The 25776-nt window shown below is 37.9% G+C and overlaps 2 protein-coding genes and 1 pseudogene across 2 annotated transcripts; 1 reads left to right on the top strand and 2 right to left on the bottom strand.

Moving 5' to 3' along the window:
* Positions 1-144: 144 nt before the first annotated feature.
* LOC145220566 (uncharacterized) lies at positions 145-1127 on the bottom strand (annotated as a pseudogene).
* A 1773-nt stretch (positions 1128-2900) lies between these two features.
* On the bottom strand, positions 2901-4152 carry LOC145220568 (uncharacterized). The gene has a single exon (XM_080087783.1). It carries the CDS (start codon positions 4092-4094, stop codon positions 3141-3143), a length of 954 nt encoding a protein of 317 aa, XP_079943909.1. The 5' UTR covers positions 4095-4152; the 3' UTR covers positions 2901-3140.
* Positions 4153-6714: 2562 nt separating this feature from the next.
* On the top strand, positions 6715-25309 carry LOC145217867 (angiotensin-converting enzyme-like). The gene is made up of 28 exons (XM_080085236.1): positions 6715-6795; positions 7249-7393; positions 8138-8228; positions 8606-8682; positions 8756-8843; positions 10066-10209; positions 10492-10574; positions 10910-11018; positions 12386-12483; positions 13175-13344; positions 13726-13864; positions 14292-14521; positions 15704-15805; positions 16346-16468; positions 16786-16967; positions 17535-17671; positions 18122-18280; positions 18731-18803; positions 19182-19325; positions 19752-19875; positions 20322-20487; positions 20944-21113; positions 21669-21807; positions 22495-22683; positions 22956-23095; positions 23271-23393; positions 23861-24048; positions 24917-25309. The coding sequence occupies exons 1-28, from the start codon at positions 6740-6742 to the stop codon at positions 25036-25038; spliced, it is 3711 nt and encodes a 1236-aa protein (XP_079941362.1). The 5' UTR covers positions 6715-6739; the 3' UTR covers positions 25039-25309.
* The last annotated feature ends 467 nt before the right edge of the window (positions 25310-25776 follow it).

Below are 25776 nucleotides of genomic sequence, written 5' to 3'. Positions count from 1 at the left end.
AATGAATCTAATTATACACAAACAAGTTATGTTTAATCTGGTTGACAACCTGTTTCAAAAATGTTCATCGCGGCTATAAGGCTAACACTAAAACCGCATAGTAGCATAGGAAAATGACAGCCATGTTTTAAGGTCCTAAATGAATTAAGTTTTGACCATTGGATCTCGAATTTTTTTTACATGTGTATCGCCTGAAACTCAGTTGTACTGGTTGAAACTGACAGCCCGGGTGTTTTGCCTTTCCACGCTTTACTGCCACAGAACGGCGAAACGATAATGCATCTCCAAGTCTCATATGTGAATAAAACAGCCATAAGGTTTGCCTAAGGGCTGCAGCCGTATATTGACAATGGAAGATGGTTGCTTGAGTGTATGAAGAACCCGTTTGCAATGCCAGCAACAGCATCCGTTAAAACACATATAAAGGTGGTGACTGTAGTTCGTTTTACGATGGACATGCTGGCTTTGATTCCTTGTCTTTGGTTGGCGCAATGAAAAGGATATAAAAGCAGGAACAGCATTAAAGCTTGGCCTATAGCGTTAACAGACGAAGCAGCAAGCGCCGGCCAGTTGTAGTATGCGTCGACGTACCGACAACCGAATTCAGTGGATGCAAATACATTAAGCACGTTGAAGGCTATGCCGGCGAAATGCTGTCCAAGGACCATAAGAACAACACTGGTATAACTCATAACTTTGATCCATCTGTGTTGAAGGTGTTCAAGCGTTGGACTCTGGTATAACGTTGCTTGTTTTGTCCATAAGAAGAGATACACCACAGAGTTGGATGTGACCAGGAGTTCGACTGAAAATTTCGTTAGAATATTACAAACATCGCTCTCACTTGCATCAAAGCCTATGTTAACGGAGACCAATACGGAGATGAGAAACGCAAGGCCAGATGCAACCGCGACAAAGACAAGCAGGTACAGAATAAAACCACTGGTACTTCTTGAGAACTTTCGGTGTTGGATCCCATAGCAAAGCATAGCTATGCACAACCACAGGGACAAGAAAACGCATACACAACATAGAACGGTTGCAGCGAGCCATGGTGCTTGTTGATGACGTTCGATAGGCGAAAATCCAGTCCGGTTTCCATTCGTCGTGTTGTTCACCAAGATCATTTTCCTTGTTTCCCTAAATATCTTTGTACTTTACAGTTCATTGGTAAGCTGCTTGACATGCACGAAAAAAGAAAAAAAGGTTAAACGGGTGTGCATAAATAAGAAGAAGAAAAAGATTAAGGTGGCCCCCTAAACTGGATATATTTCCAAACAAAATTCTACAAATAAGCTACCCTTCTAGTCACCAGGGCCGTTTTGTTGGCGGTGACGTCACTTCACACACCCTGCATTCACCTAAGTACCTATATATACCTGGTTCTAACTCGATTGACAGCCAGCACTGATTGTGACAACAGCGATTGTTGGAACGTCTGCATGATGTATTCTGTTACAAGTATTCTGGCAGTTATGATTTCGATTAAATCCAAAAATAAACTTAAAATTTCATAGAGAACAATCGGAGAATTAAACCAAACCATCTGAATACATCCTGCCCTGAAATGTCTCTAGCACTCTTTAAACAAATCCCGCAACACTTAAAGCTAAAGTTTGCTCACACATTATATCAGCATTTTGAGGTGAATTTTTATTGCAGTAATGTTCGTCTGTCCTCCTACTGATAAAAACTCCTGAATTGAACCTAAAGATACAACGAGCTTGCCTTGGAGGTTTGTAATATTGATTGCGAAATAAAATCGTAACTCCATCAGCATTAGGCTACTGAACTTCCTTCCTCGCCACTAACTCTTTTCCGTCGAAACTATGGGAAAAGTTGGAAGTTTCGAGCAAAACACGCAACATTGTAATGCCAAGGTGTCAAAATAAGCTTTTTGCTCTCCATCCTATTCGGAACGAAGCGCTAACTGTTCTTCTTTAGTTAAACGTATTTGTGCACGTTCTCGCTTATAACAGATATGCTGGTATCAGATATTTTAGCCGCATGTAATGTATTGTACTTTACCCTATTTAACAAACATAAAACGATTCTGAGAATATTCTAAAAAAGAGTTGTAGCTGATGTAAAGTTCTGCTAACTTCTACTCTTTATGGTGTTGAACATCAACTATCTAGTTCACGTTTTATGTAGCGTCTAGCAATGGTAAAATCACTCTTGCGGTTTTATGCGGTAAGCTACTTCCTCTTCTTATGGCGTCAGTATCTGTGATGGACGTTTATTCGGGCTCCCACTTAACCTACAATACGCCGTTTTGCTCGTTTAATTATGAATTTTTTTATATTACTGTCGAAAGCGTTTGCGATGCGCGCTGTGGAAAAGGTCACAGGAGTTCCTAGTTTTCCTGGTTGCCTTGTGAATACGCCGACTGATGAATATGCGAATTCTGTGGCGCAAACTTTCGCTGACCCTGAACATTATACTTGTAATATTTTTAAAAAGGTCCCGTTCGCGATATAATACGTAGCAATGATTCCGTGACACAAAAACTTTCTGATCCCGGTCTAATTATGCAGTCATTGTACAGGTTACATGTGGACCTCCGTTTTAGGCCGACGCTCTTTAGACACATTTTAATTGACATGACGTCAAACATCAGGATGTTGGTTGGTTTAGTCATACTCTTAACACCACGTACATCAGTCTGTTCTTGGAACCTGTCGGTGTATTTCTAGCATGATGGATCACACATATCTTTACGATGCAACACTCAAAAAAGGTTCGACTTAATTTGCTTGTCGCCATAGAGTTGAATATGTTTTTGGCTTGGTATATTAAAATCCTCAAACTTATTTTGCTCCGTTGGCACTTCAGACGTGCGATGTTGTGATATTGACAACACTACTTTGCGGTGTTTATAGATCGAAAACACAGGAAAATTTGGATATAAACAGTATCCATCACCTTGTTACTTTTAGACTGTTTTTGCTCGATACTGACAAACGCACTCATACAGTCACTCGAATAATGAATACATCTAATTATACACAAACAATTTATATTAATCTGGTTGGCAACCTGTTTCAAATACGTTCGTCGTGGCCATAAAGCTATCACTAAAACCACACAGTAGCATAGGTATATGAATTAGGTTCTGACCATGGGATCTCGATCGTTCTTTACAGGTGTACCGTCTGAAACTCATTTGTACTGGTTGAAACTGACACCACAGGTGTTTTGCCTTTCCACGCTATACCGCCACCGAACGGCGAAACAATAATGCATCTCCATGTCTCATATGTGAATAAAACGGCCATCAAGTTTGCTGTTGCGCTGCAGCCGTATATAGACAAAGGAAGTTGGTTGGTTGGGGTTACCAAGAACCAGTTTACAATGCCAGCAACAGCGTCCGACAAAAACACACATATAAAGGTGGTGACTGTAGTTCGTTTTACCATGGGCATGCTGGCTTTGATTCCGTTTCTTTGGTTGACGCAATGAAAAGGATATAAAAGCAGGAACAGCATTAATACTTGGCCTATAGAGTTTACAGACGAAGCAGCAAGCGCCGGCCATTTGTGGTACACGTCAACGTACCGACAACCGAATTCAGTGGATGCAAATTCATTAAGCGCGCTGAAAGCTATGCCAACGACTTGTTCTCCAAAAACCATGAGGACAACACTGGTATAAATCATAACTTTGATCCATCTATGTAGAAGGTGTTTAAGTGTTGGACTCTGGTATAACGTCGCTTGTTTTGTCCATAAGAAGAAATATACCAGAGAGTTGGATGTGACCAGGAGTTCGACTGAAAATTTGGTGAGAATATTACAAACATCGCTCTCACTTGCATTAAAGCCTATGTTGATGGAGAACATAACGCTGATAAGAAACGAAAGACCAGATGTAACCGCAACAAAGGCAAGCAAGTACAGAATAAAACCACTGGTGCTTCTTGAGAACTTTCGGTGTTGGATCCCATAGCAAAGCATAGCTATGCACAACCACAGGGACAAGAAAACGCATACACAACATAGAACGGTGGCAGCAAGCCATGGCGCTTGTTGATGACGTTCGATAGGCGAAAATCCAGTCAGGTTTCCATTCGTCGTGTTGTTCACCAAGATCATTTTCCTTGTAAATATTTTTGTACTTTAGAGTTCATTGGTAAGCTGCTTGACATACACGAAAACACAAAGTAGGTTAAACGGGTAAAGTTACGAACACAGAAGTCTTTAAACGGAAGTGCTTAAATATGTAAAGAAAAGCATTAAGTTAACCCTTAAAACTTGATATATTCCCAAACAAAATTCCATAATTAAGCTACCCTTCTAATTCTTTAGTTAAACGCATTTGTGCACGCTTCTCGCCAACGACATATATGTTGGTATCATATACTTTACCTGCATGAAATGTATTAAACTTTAACTGGTTTAACAAACATATTTTGAGATTAATTAACCCTCACGCATCTTTTTTTTTTTTTTGTTAGGAACACTGAAAACGCCACCTACTTAGTCCTGCTCTTCCCTCTATGGAGTTGTAGCTGATGTAAAGTTCTCTAAACTTCTACGCTTTATTTAACATCAACTATCTGGTACACGTTTTATGTATCGTCTAGCAGTGGTAAAGGCACTCTTGCGACTTTTTTGCGGTAAGCTACTTCCTCTTCTTATGGCGTCAGTATCTGTGATGGACGTTTATTCGGGCTTCCACTTAACATACAATACGCCGTTTTGCTTGTTTAATTATGAATATTTTTTTATGTTATTTTTAGAAGCGTTTGCTGTGTAAAAGGTCACAGGTGGTTCTAGTTGTTCTGGTTTGTTTGTGACTGACATTGAGAAAAATATACATTTTGTGGCGCAATGCAATCAATTCCTGAGTTGTAACAAAATTTGGCTGCACTCAACATTATACTTGTATTATTTTGAAAAGGTACCGTTCGCGATATAGTACGTAACTGCAACAATTCTGTGACACACAAACTTTCTGAACTCGGCTTTATAATGCAGTCTTTGTATAGGTTACACGTGGACTTCCGTTTGAGGCCGACGCTTGTACGGCGCATTTTAATTGACATGACGTCAAATATCAGGATGTTGTTTGGTTTGTCATAGTTTCTTAGCACCACGTACATCAGTCTGTTCTTAGAATATGCCGGGTGTATTTCAACCATGGTGGTTCACACATATCTTCACGATGTAACATTTTAAAGAGTAAATGTTTTTTTGCAACTTACAACACCGAACATTTATTCGACATAATTTGCTTGTCGCTATAGAATTGAATACGTTTACGAACAGATATGTGGAAATCTTCAACCTACAACTTTATTTGCTCCATTGGCATTTCAGACATGCGATGTTGTGATATTTAGCCTACAACACGACTTGGTGTTGTTTAAATACCGAAAACATTGGAAAATTTGGATTTGAAAAGTATCCATTACCTTGTTACCCTAAGAACGTGCTTATTTCGCGTCAAGTAAAACCGCAGCTCTGCCTGAAATTTAGCAATGTTTAATGTTTGGTTTATTCCAGAAAATTCTGAGTCACAAAGACCACGAAAACTAGAAGTCGCTCGCAAACATGACGTAATAGTTACGTCACTCATCGAGCACTTAAAAGTTTCTCTGTGCATCTACACTGTGAATCCGTTTCTTGGCAAATAGGTAAAGAGCGAATGCAGCTTGTGGGTTGTACCAATATTTGCTTTCCGATAAAACTGTTTGTGCGCCAACGGCAGCTGCACATCGCAAGTCCTGTTGGTTGTCGCAAACACCTCTTAGCCTGTCAGTTTCAGATAGAACTCTTGGCCCATTTTTTTCAAGGAGAAAAAGCATATGCTTTGTAACAGTCAAAAATTGCGCTGTTTACTGTTTTGTCTGATAAATATAATTTTCTAAATGGGCGTTTAAGAATGAATGCGATAAGAACGCAACATTGAAGGTTGCAACGCTTGGAATTTAGTCATGGCTAGGTGCTTACAAAGGCCACTATTGCATCGCATTAAATAAATAAACAATCTTCTTCAAATAGTATTTAAACAGATGTATATTTAATTTTGTGCATTCGTTTAGACTTCAGTAATGGTTGGCAACCAATGGCACAGTAGGTGTGCATAAAATAACGCGCATGCAAGGAAATAAAAGAAGCAAGAAAGTAGCTGTAGCGTCGATTTCGGAATGGCATTCTCACTGATTGGTGTCCATTTCCGTAAACGTGTCAAACAAATGAGTGTCTGAAAATGAAAAATTAAATACCTTGTTGAATGTTAATGACAGATGGCCTTTCAGATAAAGCTGGTCGGTCACAAAGATAAGGTTTTTCTGTCGTGGTATCATAATTTCATAATGTCACAAACTGGTTGTCACCGGTTTTAATTTCTTTGATATAAAGTAATATAAGTTACCAATAGGGGTGTTATGTAGCCAATTGACCATTGCTTTAGTGTGAGGCAAAAAGTAACCCAAGTCTTATAACGGTATTGGTCTTTTTTACGTTGATTCGTCTTATAACGTAGATTTTCTGTTGGACATTTAGTTTCCACCCTTGCGTTTTATTTTTCGGCTATTACACGTTCATTTCGACGACAAAAGAGGCTGTTTGCGTAGGCCCTACGTATAAGCGTAAAATCTGTGGCGATAGCCATTGGCAGTTTTGGGAATTGCGAAACCAAAGTATTAAAGCTTAGTTAACGTAATATCTGTTAGCTTATTTCGTTACACTTTCGTTGTTGTTTAGGAGGTTAAATTACTTCCGTTTTGTGCATCATGAAGGCTGTAACTGCATTTTCACTGACTTTATCAGTGTTATGTGCAGTATCAAGGTAAGAAAGGAATTTCGCGTATTTTCTGCGCTATTTGTCTTCAATTATATGTCAACAAATGGTGGTCAGTATAACATTAGCCAAGAAATTTATCGTTACGTTTATAGCTGGAAACGAATAAATGCCTAAGGGTATTGTTTTACGATTGAAAGGTATTTATAATCCTATTAAAATCGTAAAATGACGGTAATGGCCTGATCGAAAAATTCGTTTAATGTCAGTAAATATAGATTTTAAATATAGTTTAATGGTTTCATGCATGTGTGGTAGTGGCTTGTGCAAAATTGTGCAAAAAATTTACCAAATTATCACACCATCATCAGTATTTGACCGTTATATTCGTCAATAAACTTATAAACAGATCCGTGTATAGTGTTCCAAATCAAGTGCACTACCCCTTTTAAAATGTGCAATTAATTTGCTCCCGGCCTAACCATTTTTCGGTTGTTTTAGCGTTATAAAGGGGCAAGATATCACCGCATTGGCTATTGACTTTGCGGCTAACTATACTCGAGATGCATCGATGGTTTTGTACGATGCAACTGTCGCTGCATGGAACCATGACACCAACATAACCGACCACAACCTGCAGATGATGGTATTTACAAATCAAAAGTTTTTACGTTAAATTTTGTATGAAGCAGTAGTTTTTAACCACCAGTCTCAAAAACTATTTCCTACGCTATTGGTTCGGCCCTTTTAAATTCTGAGTGCAAAACAACTGCAGATCAGTGCTATCGTTTATATTAAGTAACAAATGTTAAAACCGCTATTAAGAAACAACGTCTGCGCTTTATTGCAGCTATCGTATAGAGGAATTTTCATGTTACAGATATACATGTATTTTGTTGTCGAAACTATTACGGCATAGTTTATTTTAGTTTGATGTATAGTTTCATAGCAATATATATTTAGCAGCAACTGCGTGATATCTCTGTTAAATATAAGCAGAATTCATTTTGCAATTACTTTAATTGTGACTTGGCTGCCAGATTAATCTGCCATTCAGACAAAGTTTACAGCCAAAGCGTGCCACTGCGCCTGTGCTGTAGTCGTACACACAACGCTGCCCATATGTTATTCTTTCCTTATCACTTTATTTGTGTGCTAAAAGATCATGTTTGTTTGCCTTGTGTGGACTGCTGCTTTAGGACTGTAAATCTATTCGCTTTTAATGTGCATAGCGTTTTTGTTGTAAAAATTAATCAATGTTTCTGCCGACATAAATCAGCCTTCTAAAATTCTCAATATGTCTGATACCATCTGCTGTTTTCAAACAGTCCAAATTGTCTGAGATGCTGAAGTTACACCCAGTAACATTATTTCCTGCACTTTTGTCTAGAATGAAGAAAACCTTCGGTATGCGGAATTTTCACTTGAATATGGAACACAAGCAAAAGCTCTATTTGAAGGCAAAACTACCGAAATTACAGGTAAGCGATACAAAAGAATAACCTGCAGAATTTTGCCTAAACGCGCCCCAATTCCCAATTACAATTAAATGAACTTAGCTGGTTTTGGAATTCTTTGTTTAAATGTTAAAAAGTCGGGCAGCATAGTGGCCGTTGTATTAGCCGTTTTCATAAATAAGTTACATGAAGCAGTAAGACTTTGGCCAGAGAGACATATTAGGTGATGGGATTCGAACTCACATCTACAGCTTTTTCAGAGCTTAATCGGAACAGCACTGTTTGCAGGCCAGGGTTTAAGATTTACCAGAAAATAATCAAAGTAATGGTTATGTTCAATATTCAGTTAATAGTTCATTATACATATTCCTGCCTAACCCATTTTATCTGTTTATTATCAGACGCCGAAGCTCGACGACAGATTGAGAGCATAATGATCCTGGGAACGGCCAACCTTACACCGGAAAAACAAACTCGGGTGAGTATCTTATTATTGTATGTTGCATTGCAGCGTAGTAAGCATTACATAAACTTGGTGATTTTTCATGCAGTACAATAACCTTGCGGGGTGGATGCAAGCTAACTACAGCACAGCTATGGCTGTAATGCCAGATGGAAGAGAACTACCACTGGACCCAGGTATTACAACGAAAAGCCGTCAGTATAGCTATGTCTGCAGCCTGTGTTGCAGATTTAATTCCGTGACTCTCATATATAAGGGATCAGTATAAATTCCGTGACTCTCACATATACGGGATCAGTATCAGTAGGTGCGCTTGCTATTGTTTTTGGGGTTCCGAGGAGCATTTGTGCAGCTAGATCAGAATACCACCAAAAAAAAACAATTCGGTCATTTTTTATGTTACTGGCAATATTTAATAGGAAACCCGCGATATTTTTAAACTTGTGCCATATATAGCATTATTTACCATGTAGATGTAAGCCATAACGATGTTGAACATTTTACCCAAACTTTACGTAAAACATATGTGTCTGAATATCACGACATATAACACAAACTTAATTGCCATTTTTAATGTCGTCCTAACCATCCGCTTCAACGCGAATTCAAAATTTTCTTATTATGGGCATAACGCATTCAGCATGCATTGCCCGCCAATCGAGAATAGCTTTTGTGCACCACAATGAACAAAACAATTCTTTCCATCGTGCATTAGCAGCAAACAGGTGTTAACAATGCGAACAGCGAGCAAAAAATCTGCTTTGTTCATCACCGCTTTTGTTCGTTAAATGGAACAAAAGCGGTTGCAGGAAGACAAACATATTGAACCTCTCATCCCGTGCAAACCACTCGTCACGTGTGAGCTGGTTACGTCATTCAGAACCTTCTGGAACGTGCGTGTTGTTCATTGAACTGTTATCCGTTTGCCTCTTACGTCCTGCTAACCAAAGGTTAACAAAGCGCAAACAATTAACCTTTATAATGTGTATTTCTGCTTTACAGTCCAAAAAACGGGATAATTACTTTAAGTCACTAATGGCTTTCATGTCTAACCTTCAAATTAGTAATGTTTAACCAATATTTTACTTTTTTTGTCAATTGTGTCCGCAAATTGGGTTTTTTTGTTGCTTAACTTTTTTTAGCTCCACAAATTATTTGCCGTGCCTTTTACACTGAACATAAACTTCCTTCTTATTTCATACTGCTAAATAGCCTAGAGGCTACTATTTGCATTTGTCGTAAAAAATCGTTGGGTTTCATGTGGTTTAATTTTCAGCAAACCACTGAAACCGTGTCATAAACATTAGTCAGTGGTTCAAGACGATTTTTTTATCAGCACATCTTCTTGTTGTAAGTTTGGATGTTTAATTTGTTTTTCGCATTCTTGTTCTTTAATAGATCTAACAGCGCTTATGGCTACTTCTCGCGACTACCTGGAACTAAAAAATGCGTGGAAAGGATGGTACGAAGCTGCTGGAAGACCGATAAAAGACAGTTATGAGGAGTTTGTGGCTCTTTCCAACGAAGCCAGCAAGGCAGATGGTACTCTTTTCTCTAAATTTGCGTAACACATACCAAAGTCAAAGACACAAGCATAACAACCACGGACATAGCAATTTTAAATCATTTGTAACTAAAAGTATGCATTAACACTCCTTGTACACAAAAAAATCGGTAGTTGTTGTTTAAGTGTACCTATATAAGTGTTGTTATGGATCTGCTTAAATTAGCATACCAATCATCACATTAGTTGTAAAACCATGCAGATTTTGATTAAAACAAAAGTAATACAAATGCTTCAGATTTAAATATTTTGCCTTGCAGGCTTTAACGATACTGGTGAATACTGGCGATCCTGGTATGAAGAAGTCGATCTCGAAGGTGTAACAGAACAACTGTGGATAGATGTATGTTGGTTTATTCCTATGCTATTGTTGATACGCCATGCTTACTTTTTACTTGTCATACGGCTCCGGCTTTCAGACATGGTTAAATTAAGGATTGGGATAGACATAGTTTGTGGGCAAATTAGCAAAGTAAGGAAAAATTTGGTTACGTTTGCAAAGTTTTTAGAAACGCTTGGAGTAAACTTTTACATTGAAATTTTGCGAATGGGTAAACGAATGCAAGAAGTTTGATAACCCATGCCCGACGGCGATTGAATGTTTTTTAATGTTACCTTTAAGTAAGACTTATCGGAACAACCTATTGAAGTTCCTTATATAATATACTATTGTTTCAGCTTAAGCCGCTGTATGAGGAACTCCATGCTTTTGTGAGAAGGAAACTCTATGACGTTTACGGGCCAAACTACATCAATTTAAAGGGACCAATACCTGCACATCTGCTCGGTAATAATGCTAACATAAGGCCTCAATAAAGCTTCCAGCAAAACCAATAACCTGTATGAACACGCTTTATCTAAGAAGTTAAATTTAAAAAGAAAAAACTTAAAAATTCCTAGGGCAAAATCGTTAAGGAAACGAGTAGATGTTGTGAGTGTTATCAATTCACTTTTACCGAAACACAATTTTCATATACATGTGAGCGGCTACTTAAATATGTATTGACCTCCACTGCTTGTGCACTACCGATCTACGTGAATTTATATGATGTTTTTAACGACACATAAGGTTTATTAAAAAGCCTAATATAAATTAAAAAATGTATGTCACTATCATAAAATTGTTTTGGCAAACGCCGTCTGACAATGTTGCCTAATTCTCCATTTAGGTGGTTACATAAGCTTTATCAAAGTATAATGATCATATCACAGCTCGAACCGGGCTTTTCGGGGGGTTCGTGCTTAAGTTTAAACGTACTCCTGTTTTGGCAAACAAAAAGTAAAATATAGGATTGTCCGTTCATATTCTATATTTAGGTTGATCGTCGAGTTTGCTTACAATCCAGGTGTATCATAGGACTGAGCAATATTTTGTACCTGTTGGTGCGAGGCAATGTTGAACACGAAACGTATGCTTGACAAACAGAGATTTAATAAGTTAATTAACGTTTACGCATGCGCTGTTAGCCCCGTAAATCATAAGCACAAATCTTAGTTTGTCATCATGTAAATACTTGAGATTAACAAACATTGGTGAGTTACTGCGCGTGGCAATGAGTTCATTTATAGGTCATATGCCTTACTTTGCAATATAAAGTTTAAAAACAATTATACGACCAAACACATGAAACTACAACCTCCGATAACTTTTTTAAACACAGTTTGTGATCAAACATTATTATAGTGCAAATTAATCTGAGGTTTTGATTTGATTTGAAAACACCAACACTGAAACTAAGTTTTATTGTAGGCATATACAAAGTACTAAAGGCAGTAAGGCACATTTTATCTTAGGCGTGTTGTAACTTTTGCGGCGTGGATATAACGCTTTTGCCCCGGGATGACCTGCAGGGGTAATTAATGCAAGGCGAGTGCAGTGAAATATACTGCAAAAGAGCGTTTTGCCCTAGTTGGTAGCAGTTTCAAAGTTTATAGTGTGCTGTGTGAAATTTACGTTGAAAACTAGTAGGGCTTGTGCAGAACGTTGACTAGCTTGCAAGTTAAGTTTGTTTATAGTTATTGTTAAACGATATAAGAAAATGGGAAACTTCAAAGTTGTCAATAACTATACAGTAAGTACAAACATACAGTGACAACAAGTATATACGGAGGAGTTAGTTGTTTTACTTATGTGACCTCTGTATTATATTGCAGGTAATATGTGGGCACAGCAATGGGGAAATGTGTATGATCTTGTTGAACCTTACCCAGGCAAAGCTGGAGTGGACGCTACACCAGGAATGCTGGATCAGGTATCAGCTTGTTGTCAGTACGTTAAACAAACATGTATTAACGACGCAGACATAAGTAAACTATCATACAGCAGGTATCTTACATGGCTGAAATATCTGAAGACAATTAATCCTCGTAATTTTTGTTATTTAAAGTCAGTGTCCAGTGCCCTTGATTTGTTATTTTTTAATAAAGAACTGTGTGGTTTAGAACTGTTCACAAATATTCATTAGGGGATATGAATTTCTCTCCATTAAAGTCGATTCGAGCATCGTCGACTGAGCTCCGCGAGTGATGTCTTATTCACTGCATGTTTAATTCGATCTATATATTGCAGTCTTGACCTCCCTCTTGACCTTTAGCTAAAGGACCGGCCATGTAGGAATACATATTCCAAGAATAGGGTTTATATGTTCATGATATTTTAGAGATTGTCTTTCAATGAATCTAATGAACTTATAAATGTTTTTTTTTTTTTGCGTTTATTGCGTTTTTTCTACCGCCTTTTTTGTGTGTGTTTCGCCGCCCTTTTCGCTTTATAATAACTTGTGTTTGCAATGTATGTCATTACCCTGATGAAGGTGTTTCGTATGGGACATCGAAACGTTGGCACAGTAGAATAAAAAACTGCCGGAAGAGCTGAAAATTTTGTTTATAAATGTTAGTCATGTCCTTTTCATGAAATTATAAAAAGCAAAATTTTTATCATAGGGATACGACGCCTTGAAGATGTTCGAAGTTTCGGAGGAGTTCTTCACTTCTCTCGGCCTCTTGAACATGACGCAGGAGTTCTGGAACTTTTCGATGATCACGAAACCAGCTGATCGTGATGTAGTGTGTCACGCGTCGGCCTGGGATTTTTACAATCAAAAGGATTTCAGGTAAAAAGAATAATCGTGTACCGCAGTGAGTACACGTTTGGGAAGGTTTTTGGGGAAAAAATTGTCAAAGCCCACTTTTTTCCGCTAAAATGATACTGAACTATAATACTAGTGGTTTCTGCTAAACCATAACAAACATTCAAAATTGGGTCTGTTATGAACTTTACAGGTCATATTCCCAGAGCTTAAGTGTCTGTTTACAAGTAAATTCCTCCCGTTAAGTTTTAAAAATTCCAAGAAACAAAAATGTGATTTTTAACACAGGAATAGTTGATCAGTTTGCCCTTGTCCAGCGAGCTAGTTGCTCCTTTTAAATTCAAAACATAAAGAGCTAACCTCATTTAGTGGAAGAACACAACTTATTACACATTTTCTCTGCAGAATTAAGATGTGCACAGTGGTGAACATGGAGGACTTAATCACTGTTCACCACGAAATGGGTCACATCCAATACTTCCAGCAGTACGCCCACCAACCCATTCCATTCCGCGGTGGTGCCAACCCTGGGTTTCACGAAGCGGTAAACCTATACTATTTTTAACGTTTAGCTAGAAAGACAATATTTTTACTCTCCATAACGTTGTAAAGTTCAAAAGAGATTCCCGGTTTGGTGGTAGTTTTAGTAACTACCCGTGCAGTACCTTTTACGCATAACTTACACAAGTCACTGTTCTTGGAAGCATTTCTGGAGTTTCTTTACTTTATTAGGATAAGCACTAGTTGACGTTTAGGCATTTTACATTTTAGTGCGTACTAATTTTATCCTTTGGGGTCACCGCAACATGGCAAATGTTATTAACGGGTCACGGCACCAGAAATGTCGGGAACCGCTCTGTTGACAAAACAATGGACGGGATAATCTAACCTTATGCAAAAATTTAAAATTATCTTTGGTACGTTTACCTCCATGTTATGCATCACTTATCTGTGACAACCTGTTATAACAGGTCGGAGACACTCTTGCGCTGTCTGTGAGCACACCTAAACATCTTTTGGAGATAAACTTGCTAGACTCGGTTGAAACAGACACGGAGGCGGATATCAACTACCTTATGTCACAAGCAATGGACAAAATCGCTTTTCTGCCATTCGGCTACATGATTGACAAGTGGAGATGGAGAGTATTTGACGGAGCCACTGACAAAGCAAACTATCAGAGTACATGGGACGACCTAAGGTACAGTACATATTTTTTTTTGCCTAGTAGCCAGTAAAAAATACATATTTTAAACAAATACACACAAAATCACTTAACGCCTTGTAATCCGACCCCAAGTCGTTTCTACTTACATTGCGTCAACCTCACTTTTTTTGTGAGCCCCAGTCACTTAACGCCTTGTAATGACGGTGTAACTGCAGCGCGTTTAGCTTATCACATGTTACCTCCATCTTGATGCGCAAATATGGTCAAAGAACATTATCGATCGGGCGCTAAATAAGTAATGTGCAGATAATGATAGCGTTGCAACGAATTATAGACTATGCCGTGCGACTGTCTCTTTATCATAGTGAAGAAGTACAAAACCTATTTGGTGATTAACATATCAAAATGTTCTTTTTTTGCATTCCGATCCGTCTTGTAACGGTTTAATGCAAGATCACGTCGTGAAACACAACAACGTTCGTTAACCTCTGCACCACGGAAGAAATAAATTAGAACCAACATTGTCTTAATGGCCTTTTCCTGTTAACGGAAGTTTTAACGACCGTTCAAGACACATCGAAGTCTGAATAGGCGTTACCAATGTTTACCAATTGTTAATTTATTACGCGGACTTTAACCTCAAGAAAATTTACGAGTTATTGCAGCAAACAGCTTGCGTGCCAACTTACTGACGATCAACAACCTGTAGTGTACATAATGGAAAAAAATGTTTCAGGATTTACAATCATGCTAATGGCAATGCCAAATTTATTTCCACTGTGCCATATATGCTTGTAATGGCCAACTGTTAGTAGGGTGTTTGGTTTAGTAGAAAATACACCGTTTTTGATCACCACATTAACTGGAGACGACTGGCCCGGAAAAACATTGAAATTTTTTTGCTAATTTGAATTGTTACATAATGCCAAGCGTATGTTTTGCGTTTGCGTGGGGACTATTTCCACTTATAATATACATTAACCTTCAAGTATATATAAGTTTGTTTAATATATCTAAGTTATTTGTTTAAAACACAAATACTGTATAAAGTACCACTGTTTCAAACTATAAGCTTACGATTTTAATTGTTATTTTCCACTAAAACGTGTCTGATATGTGTTCAGTAAAAATGTAACAGAACTCACAGCCATCAAGACACCATTAAACATAAACACCGTTAATGCATATTACCTGAAACACTTGCTCGTTTTGTAGATTGCAATACCAAGGCATCGTGCCTCCAGTGGAACGGGACAATACACTGGACTTTGACCCAGGAGCAAAATTTCACATTCCAGCCAACACCCCTTACATAAGGTGAGCACGGACATAGTTATGACAACATTGCCTTATCTTAAAGATATGAATATGTTTGCTTTGGTGGATTCTTCAGCAAAGGCAGTTTAAATTAGCATTGTGCCTTATCAGCGGGAAAAAGATCTGGGTTTTGCAAAGCTCAGGGGCCAAAAAAATTCTGTTGTGTTCAAGCCTAAAACCTGGACCCGAATACAACGTTGTATGTAATTACACAAATGGTCATATTTTAAATTGAGTATTGTCTGTTCGTGCAAAAGTAGAAATATACTTTAGTTCTTCTCACATATCCTAAAAAGTTCTTTTTGCTCATATAAGCTTAGGGGCCAGGTTCAGGTTATTAAACGTTTGTACGTGTTCGGGTAGGGCTGGGACCCAAAACTTGAACCCGAATACAACTCTGCATCTAAGTACACAATTGGTCGTGTTTAAGGGGATTTTGTCAACACACATTTCATATTTTCTGTTCCTAGCTTCGTGCAAAAGTCTAGTTATACCGAAATTTGTGTCACATATCCTTAAATGTTATTTTTGCTCACCTAGGTATTTCGTGAGTTTCGTTATTCAGTTCCAGTTTTACGAGGCGATGTGCTTAGAAGCCGGGCACCAGGGAGAGCTATACAAATGCGATTTCTACAATTCTAAAGAAGCTGGCGCGAAGCTGGCGTAAGTTGCTTCATAAGAACTTATGCCCTCAAGAATAAAGTATTTTAATTTGTTTACAACATTCCTAGAGAATAGTATACCAAAAACCACCGTTTGTAATATAAAACACTCCAATAAAAACAAAGCGAGGTTCATTGGCAAATATGGTAATAATATCGCAATAAATAATTCATAGATTTTAAAGCATTTTGTGTTGCTAAAATTTAAAAGTTTATGCAAGGTAAGAAAGATTAAATTACCTACAGGTCATTATTTACATTTAAAAAAAAACAGTGTACACCATTTAATATTTACCTTTGTTGCTGTTTTTTCGACAGGGCGATGTTACAGATGGGTTCTAGCAAGCCGTGGCCAGAAGCCATGCAAGCTATTGTTGGAAGTAACAAAATGTCAACGGCATCTCTAAGGAGATACTTCCAGCCACTCACCGACTGGCTTCATGCACAAAACGTAGCAAATGGAGAAACTGTTGGTTGGCCTGAAGACACATGGCGCCCAAGTACGTATTAGAGAAACAAACTACAAAGGCCGTCGTCTTGTTAATGAGCTTTGCGTGAAGTCAAACTTGTATAAACTTCACAGCGTTTTTATTTAATGCGATTTAACCAACGGGCATTATATGTTCACAACTCAACAAAAAACATTTTCACAACCAGTCAAAAGTGCGTCTTGTTAATTCCACCAATTGCTCCGCGGAATCAATAAATGTATGGTACATCTAAAATGCACAGGATCGCTTGTTGTAGTTTTACCACCGCTTAGTGCACATGAATGTTGCTTGGTTTACATTTATATCGCTTTGTACACATTTACGTCGCTTAGTGCTCCTTTGCGTCGTTTGGTTGCCCTGTATATCGCTTGGTGCATCTTTATGTAAATAAGAATAGGTATTTCAATTAAAAGAAGTACACCAAGCGATTTAAAGGTGAACCGAGTAATCCAAGCAATCAAAGCGATCCAAGTCAGCATCTTTTAGAAGCAACCATAAAATTGATTAAGTATCCAATTAGCCTACCATAAAAAAGTTGGGATCAACTGCCTCAAACCTTTAATTTATCGTGTATAGTGGGATTCGCCTCACCAGATGGCGCCCCAGCCTTCTTGGAGCAATATAACTCGACGTCGGAAGTAAAACTTTTCGAAGCTGTCGACGCTGAGTGGAACTACAATGTGAATATCAATGACCAAACACAGGCGGCCAGTGTAAGTAACCCAAACTCATTTCTTAAACTATAAAAACGCCATGTTGCCGACATGCAATACACTAAAGGATGGGCATAAGAAACGTTATATTGCCTTTATCTTAAAGTACCATACAACTACAACATTTCTTATTAATTCTGTGCCTTAATAGCGTATAATTTGTTATACATTGGATCAACAAACTCTTTAAACTTAATTCGGACGACAAAGGATTCTTTCGTAAAATCACTCTATACCACACTTTTAAGGTAAATTTGTGGTCAAATCTAAATTGTAGCGCATTTAAAGGCTGTTATTTGTGAAATGGTCTGTCTTTTATGTAACACAAGTGTATCCTTGTGCTGCAACTTTTATGCATTTCGGTGTAATATCATTGTGAAACCTTAAAATCACCTCTACAACTCAATCACGTTTTTGGCCATTTGTCACGGTTACTTTGTTTAATCGTAGGAAGCAGCTGGTATTGCACTTTCCAATTTCCAAGCCGAACAAGCTGTTGGAGCAAAACTCTTTGAACCCAGCGAAATTACGGATACCAATTTGCGACGACAAGTCGAGAAAATTAGTGTTGTTGGTGAAGGAGCTCTCTCAGATGAAGATCTTGCTGCTGTAAGTATTAAAAATATTAAAACATCGTACCCTACAGTTAACTTGTATTGCAATACTGCGAACTTTTTTAAGATTGGTGCTAATTATATTGTGTTTTTGTTGTGCTGTTTTAAAACACGCGATCAGATTTTTTTGGTAATTTGAGACTCTTATTAATTTCCGCAAAGCTTTGTTTATTTCCGTAATTGAAACTTAAAGCTGGAATAACCCAGTCCGTTGCTTTGTGGATGAAGCCTAATGAGCCATATAGCAATGGATTTATAGATATTTACTCATACCGTTTTCCTTTATTTTTTACGAATCTTTCTGTTCGTAGGTACTGACGATGCTGTAAAAACGAAATACTATATGTATTTTTAAAACCGAAGGGTGAACGACTAAGTGTTTTTTCTGAAATTACATCCTTTGTTTATTTTTGACTATACCTTGTATTTGTGTTGTTTTTTTTAGCTGTCAAAGGTCAACGGCGACATGCAGACTGCATACAGCACAGCCACGTACAATGGAAAACCACTAGACCCAGGTAAATTGAATCTTTCCTAAACCCAACGGTAAACTGCTTTATCTGGAAATGGACGTCTAGTTATGCAAAGGGAACATACCCCTTCGGAGCGGTAAAAAACGTATGATTTTAACCAATTGTTTTCCATTTGTGATTTCTGCTCTCTTTGTTTACATATAAAGCCATTTTGGCCGGCATACCTTTTTTTATTTCGATGCTTTATTGAATGTGTACGGATCAAAATGTTGTATATGAGTGAACCAGGAAAGGACCCAGGAGTCATGACAGGAAAGAGCTCACTACAAAACCCTTAAAATCCAGTTGAAAAATAATATAATTGCATATCGTGCAGGGTTTTAAATGTATATATGTAGTGTACTCACATGTTGTTATTTGCAGATTTAACAGCAACTATGGCCAGTTCTCGTAATTACAATGAACTTCGTGACACATGGAAAGGCTGGAGAGATGCGAGTGGAAAACTAATGCGCGAAGATTTCAAAACTTACGTTGATTTACAAAACGAAGTGGCAGTGTTGAACGGTATGTGGTTGGACATCGTGTTACGATGCTCGTGCTGGGTGCCAAATATCGCTTATAAAATAGATTTTATTTCAAGACAGAAACTCTCAAACTAAGTCTCAGTAAGGAGGCGTGGGTTCGAATCCCACTTCTGATACCATGTATTATATGATATTGCAACACAGGGTAGAGGAAAAAATCGGTATCACAATAAAATATGTTTTATCCAATTTAGAGGGTTTTTTCATAGTGTTGGATTATGCTAATTTTTTATTAAACAAATAATGTGCTGTGATTTTTGGTGTGATGTATTCATTTTAACATAAACTTTCTGACCATTTCTAACCTTATGTAATATCTTGCCAAGAAAACATTGCCTGCTAGGCTACTTAGTGCAGAGGCCTAACGAACTAAACTATTTATACAGCATTTTGTTCATTTTTTTAGGTTTTGACGATATGGGGGCATTTTGGCGGGCAGCTTACGAAACTCCAAATATCGAGCAACAGTTCGAGGCTGTGTGGCAGGAGATGTTGCCACTTTATGAACAGCTGCACGCCTTTGTTCGCAGGTCAGTGGTCAATGCAATGGTATTTGCTAATTGAACTACATTATCACATACACATTACCACACATGTAAAATGTTTTCACTTTCTAATACTTCAGTTCATGCGTCAGTTTTGGTTTAACGCTGTTATCACGTGTATCGCTACGTTAGGAAGACCGACTAGTTGTCAAACTGCGTATATACAGAAAGCATCACAAAACACTGTAATCTAGGTCTACAGAAGATATATATGCGGATTTTGACAGGCTTTGTGGTAAGGCGTAGATTTGAAAACATTTAGACTGCGGTGAGACAAACACCTCCCAGGCACTAAGCGACCCTAAATTTTAAGCATGCACTCATGGTGTAAGGCTCGACCCCAAAGACCCGATAGTTAATTTATGGGCCTGATTCCAAACCTTACTATTTTATATTAAAATATTTTGTACATAATACCCTTTGAATTGCAGGAGACTATATCAGCAGTACGGTGACAAAGTGATCAACCTGAAAGGTCCAATACCTGCTCATTTGCTTGGTAATATGTGGGCACAGGACTGGTTGAATGTTTACAATCTAGTTGAACCGTACGCTGGATATACACGCCCTGACGCAACCGCTGGCCTTCAACAACAGGTCAGTTGGAAGTCCACCATATACATTTAAATAAAAATACAACCGCCCCATACCTTGCTTTTGGAAGTCTAACATTTTTCATCATATGTTTCCATTTTTGCATGCATTTCGTTTGTAAACGAGTATTTTAGTATTCTTGTTAAAACATTTTGAAACATTCCGATTTTTTGTCAGTTTGTTTTTATATGTATTGGTTTAAACACCTCTAACATATCAGCTACAATACTGGCATTTGCAAAGTGTGGCATGAGCCTAAAATGTTTTTGGAGCACTGGTGTAGAAAATTAACAAAGGAACATTTGGAGCACTTACTTTCAGTTCGAACGCTAAAGCAATTTGCAGAACATATTAACAAACTTGCAAAATATACATTATTGTTAGCATGCTGTGAGTTATGAATATATTTCCCAAGCTACTTTTTGCAACATTTGTTGTTTAAACAAAGATGTTTGTTAGGGCTGGACAGCAGAAAAAATGTTTCACGAAGCGGATGACTTCTTCGGTAACATGGGTTTAATAAGAGCACCACAGGCTTTCTGGGATAAAACTATGTTTACGAAACCCACCGATAGAGATGTAGTGTGTCATGCTTCGGCCTGGGACTTCTATAACAGACAAGATTTCAGGTAAATTCCCTAGCTACTTAATTACCGTTAATCTGTGGATAAAAAAAGCCATGTAGTGTGGAAGATAATAGATTATAAGGGTGTTAAGCTTTTCTAGATTACGTATCTTGAACTCTAATAATTTAACCGATATAGACTTGACTAAGTAATGTATTCACATACTACTAAATCATGCGCTTTAAAATACAACAACATTGGTTTATTTGACACAAATATATTCAAGTTTATCTTCTGGCAATTGTATTTTTATTCCGACGTTTCAAAGACCTATACAGGTCGCCTTCCTCGGGGTGAATAACACTTAAAACGCGTAGTACGGTGCACGACAAACAAAGGAAAAAAGAATTAAACGCAAGCACGTAACAACGCAACGAAAACACTTCGCAATAACGAATGATACAAAACTATTTAATACTAACATAAAAACATTATTTTTGGGCGCAGCAAAATGTGTTTCACTTGACTACAAATAAGCGATAAAGCCGAACATCTAACCGACAAAAATGCGTTCCCAAGTGTTGCTTAAATGTTTTGCATTCACGAAATTTTATGTAGAATTAAGATGTGCACCGAGATCAACCAGCAGGACTTTGTTACCATCCACCATGAGCTGGGTCACATCCAATACTATCTGCAATACATGGATCAACCAACAGTTTTTAGAGATGGCGCGAATCCAGGCTTCCACGAAGCTGTAAGTGTGTTTGGTTAAGTAAAAAAGTATTTAGACAAGTAAAAAAGTATTTAGACATTATTTGGTAAAAAAAAACTATTTCGACAATTAAAAATGTATTGGGGTAAGTAAAAAAGAATTTGAACTGGTTAAAAAATATTTGAATTAGTAAAAAATATATATTTGGACAAGTAAGGAAGTGTTAGGCACCTTGGGGCAAAATACGTGGGTCCAACACCTGATTCAGTAAAAATATAAATCTTTGTCTATAAATGTCAAAATCTGTGGTTTTGTCCATTTGTTGGTTCATGGTTTTTCTGGTCCGTTTGCTGATGAGACAATTTCAACAACATTCGGTCAATTAAGTCAACTCAAAGTCGTTAAATGCAGAGTTAAAAACTTTTCACAGTAGTGTTTAAAGTAGATTTTTAAGATTAAGGTTTAGTGGACCGTATTTTGCCATATGTAAATTCTAATTAGGATGTATTGGTTTAATGTTGCCGCTTTGCATTATATTCCCATTTCTCTTATTTTTTTGTAGACAATGGTACTTAAATAAAAATAATATCATCCGGTCAACAGAAAAGATATTACGAGCCACTGTCTTAACACCGTTTTCATTTGCGCATACTAAGTTTTGTAAAAAATACCAATGCTCATTCTTAATCTCTTTTCTGTTAATGATATTTATTAATACCAACGTTGTAGGTTGGAGATACGCTAGCACTGTCTGTTGGCACCCTGGACCATCTGTACAAGCTTGGTCTAATCGGCAAACCCGACGAAAACCCGCAAAGCGACATCAACTACCTGATGAGTGTAGCTCTAGACAAGATTGCATTCATTCCCTTTGGATATTTGATGGACAAGTGGAGATGGGACGTCTTCAGTGGAAGGGTCAGTAGAGAAGCATTGCGTTTTATAATTAGACTACAGTTAAATTCGACTTTTGTACGATTTGAAAATTGAAACGGTGTGTTTTTGGCGCCAAGCCACTCGAGTGTTGAGTACATGGCTAAGTTAAAATTTTACTGATACATCTCTTGGACGTACCAACTATATTAGGTACAGGACGTAAAAGTTTTTACGCGTTTTTGTTGGTCATCTAACTTTTTATTGACTTTGTGTGCTTGGCAAAAAAAGAAATTACTCTGTATATTTTTTTACAGTCGGCAAAGACAAACTTGAACCAGGCTTGGTGGGATTATCGTGTCAAATATCAGGGAGTCACTCCACCACTGTCCAGAACCGAAGAAGATTTTGATCCCGGTGCAAAGTTTCACATTCCTAACAATGTTCCCTATATCAGGTTGGCACTAGCCCAGGATAGCAAAACCTGCGAGTAATGCTCAAATATAGGTGTCCATTCACACCTTTAAATGTTTGATATATCTATGATGGTAACTATGTTTTTTTTTGCACATAGGCTGGTCACTAGGTAAAACATACAACCATACATTGGTGTATTTTCGTTATTTTTAAAGGTACTTTGTAAGTGTCGTTGTCCAGTTCCAGTTTTACGAAGCGCTATGTGGTGCATCAGGTCACGTGGGAGATTTGTACAAGTGCGATTTCAACGGCTCAACTGAAGCTGGAAAGATGTTCGGGTTGGTTCAATTTAAAATGCAGCTTTTCATTAAACTTTTCCAGCCAAAGGCATAGACTAAATACATGGACCCGTTGTGTCAAGTAACGCTGTGTGAGCGTTACTTCTATGTTCATGGTTAGATTAACTGCTAGGCAAAGTAACCACTTGCTTATTTCATCGGGGAAACTGCTCACCTCAGAGGGGGCATGGGTGTATAGGCTCACTATAAACATCCACAAAAAGTCAGTGAGCCATTTTCTTTTATAATGCTCAGAATTAAGTGTGTTGCAAAAGATGTAATTTCCTAACTTAATCAACTATTTGTCCATATTGAGGTTTACAAGGCCTTAAACGTCCTTTAGAGGGGCACGGTGGATGAAAGGTTTGGAACCACTACCCTATGGCTTGCAAAGGGTTTCAACGTATGGTCCCTTCGTACTTAATTGCGGGACACAGCTTAGTTTGACCTAACCAAATTTTCTTCAGAGATATGTTGAAGCTTGGATCTAGCGTGACATGGGAAGACGCCTTGGAAAAAATGACAGGAACCCGGGAAATGTCATCAGCCTCGCTCGTAAAATACTTCCAACCACTGCTGGACTTCCTGACTGAGCAAAACACCAAAAACAATGAAGTTATCGGGTGGCCTGATTACTCCTGGGAACCTCCGACAAGTAAGTTCTTTATTTGATAGGCAGACAAAAAGGACACAATGCTAAAAAAACACTAAAACACATTTTTGGGTACTTTTATATTTAATCCCGTTACAAAAGTGACCTATATGACGGCAACCATGTAGCCTACTTACCAATAATAATTTGCAAGTAATAGGATGATATGGTATAATAGAGTAATTAAACAAACTAAAACGTTCAAATAAACCCTAAAAAAACTGCGAAAATGGCTTATTTTAATTGACTCGGGTTTCGTAGTTTCAATGTCCAACTACGCTATGGTATAGCAGAGCTGGATTAACCACAATGCTAAGTAATGACTCATGCCTTTAAATTGCCTAATAAAAAAGGTATCGGCAACCTTTTAGGCAACGCGTGCCAATTTGCTTGTTATTTCTATGTGTAAATGACCTCGCGTGCCAACGTTCTTCTAAACAATAGTGGTTCGTGCCAGCAGATATCAATAAACCAGAGTGTTGTGTGCACGTAAGGCTGAATTTTATAACAATGGCAAGATAAAAACTATAAACAAGCAGTGTGACAGGTTTAACTGTCACTTCAATATAAACACGCGAATCTGTTGGCGTGCCATGAAAAACCACCTCGCGTGCCAACCTTGGCACTCGTGCCAGGGGTTGCCGATCCCTAGCTGTTCTAGAATCTAGTCTATCAGTCCATCTCTAATTTCAAAGATGGGCGAACAGTTTTAAGTCATTTTAAGTACACAATATTCATAGAGTCTACTAATTAGTAAAACAGCTAAAAAATACATGGAGTTTATAAAACCGTGCAAAAAAATCAAGCAGTCGTAATAAGGTTAGGTTTACTAATTTTAAATAGGGTTAATTAAAATGCCTTTTTTATTCAGATACAATCCAAAACGAAGACGGAACAGTTTCTTTAGATAACTCTGGCAATATGACAAAGAGCAGTTCTATGGTGTTGCTACTTGTCGCAATTCAAGCTGTGCTCAAATGGGCTTTCGAGTGACGTCATCAAGTCATGACGTGAGCTGTTTAATTCTTCAACGTTTTTCTAAACCCTAATGCTCTTTTACGACGCGTAAACCTTTTTTTGTAATTTGCGATCGTGAAATTAACGTTTCACCATTTTCGATTTTAGCCTTTCGAATCCAATATATAGTGCCAAAGGTTTGCTTGACAGAACCAAATGATGTCACGTACCAATTAAGAAGTCGGCCTTAATTCGTAGCCATGTTATGTTCCGCAATCGTACAATAAACATCAGGTATGGGTATCTACTTATTGGTCCAACAGAATAACTATTGTTATTTCTATCTCTCAACATGATGCGAAAATTCATAGTCGCTACTTCAATCCCGTTTAAAGGCGTTGTACCGATTCAAGCCTGGTTCACAAATGGTAAGGCTACAAAAATCTCGCCTGCGGTGGGATTCGAACCCACGTGAAGAGTCTTTCTGGGACTCGCGCCCTACCAACTGACCTACGCATGCTTAGGGGTGAAACAGCCAAAATCAAAGTTCATCTTAGGACAAAGTTAGATGATGCAAAAAGTTTTTTTCTCACAGCCATGACCCTTTGATGAAAGGCATAGAACATTAGCAAGGATGTATTTATGATATTCTGACTCTGAAAAGTTCTTTTTCTGCGACCTGCTTTAAACAGTTCTGTTTCAATGTGTCAAAACAGTGCCGGATTAAGGGTCTGCTGGCCTGTAGGCACATTTTATAAGTGGCCCGAAAATCAG

The sequence above is a fragment of the Phallusia mammillata genome, chromosome 3 (assembly GCF_965637545.1).
Source record: "Phallusia mammillata chromosome 3, kaPhaMamm4.hap1.1, whole genome shotgun sequence".
NCBI classification, from domain to species: Eukaryota; Metazoa; Chordata; class Ascidiacea; order Phlebobranchia; family Ascidiidae; genus Phallusia; species Phallusia mammillata.
The sequence above is the reverse complement of the archived record's forward strand: the minus strand, read 5'-3'. Positions and strand labels throughout refer to the sequence as shown.

What these genes read in the sequence shown, in the direction of transcription:
- LOC145220568 (XM_080087783.1), bottom strand. Translation starts at nt 4,094, where the DNA reads ATGATCTTGGTGAACAACACGACGAATGGAAACCTGACTGGATTTTCG.
- LOC145217867 (XM_080085236.1), top strand. Translation starts at nt 6,740, where the DNA reads ATGAAGGCTGTAACTGCATTTTCACTGACTTTATCAGTGTTATGTGCA. An exon ending in GAAGCTGGCGCGAAGCTGGC is followed by an intron (nt 16,469 to 16,785) that starts GTAAGTTGCTTC and finishes TTTTTTCGACAG; the next exon opens with GGCGATGTTACAGATGGGTT. An exon ending in TATAACAGACAAGATTTCAG is followed by an intron (nt 21,114 to 21,668) that starts GTAAATTCCCTA and finishes AATTTTATGTAG; the next exon opens with AATTAAGATGTGCACCGAGA.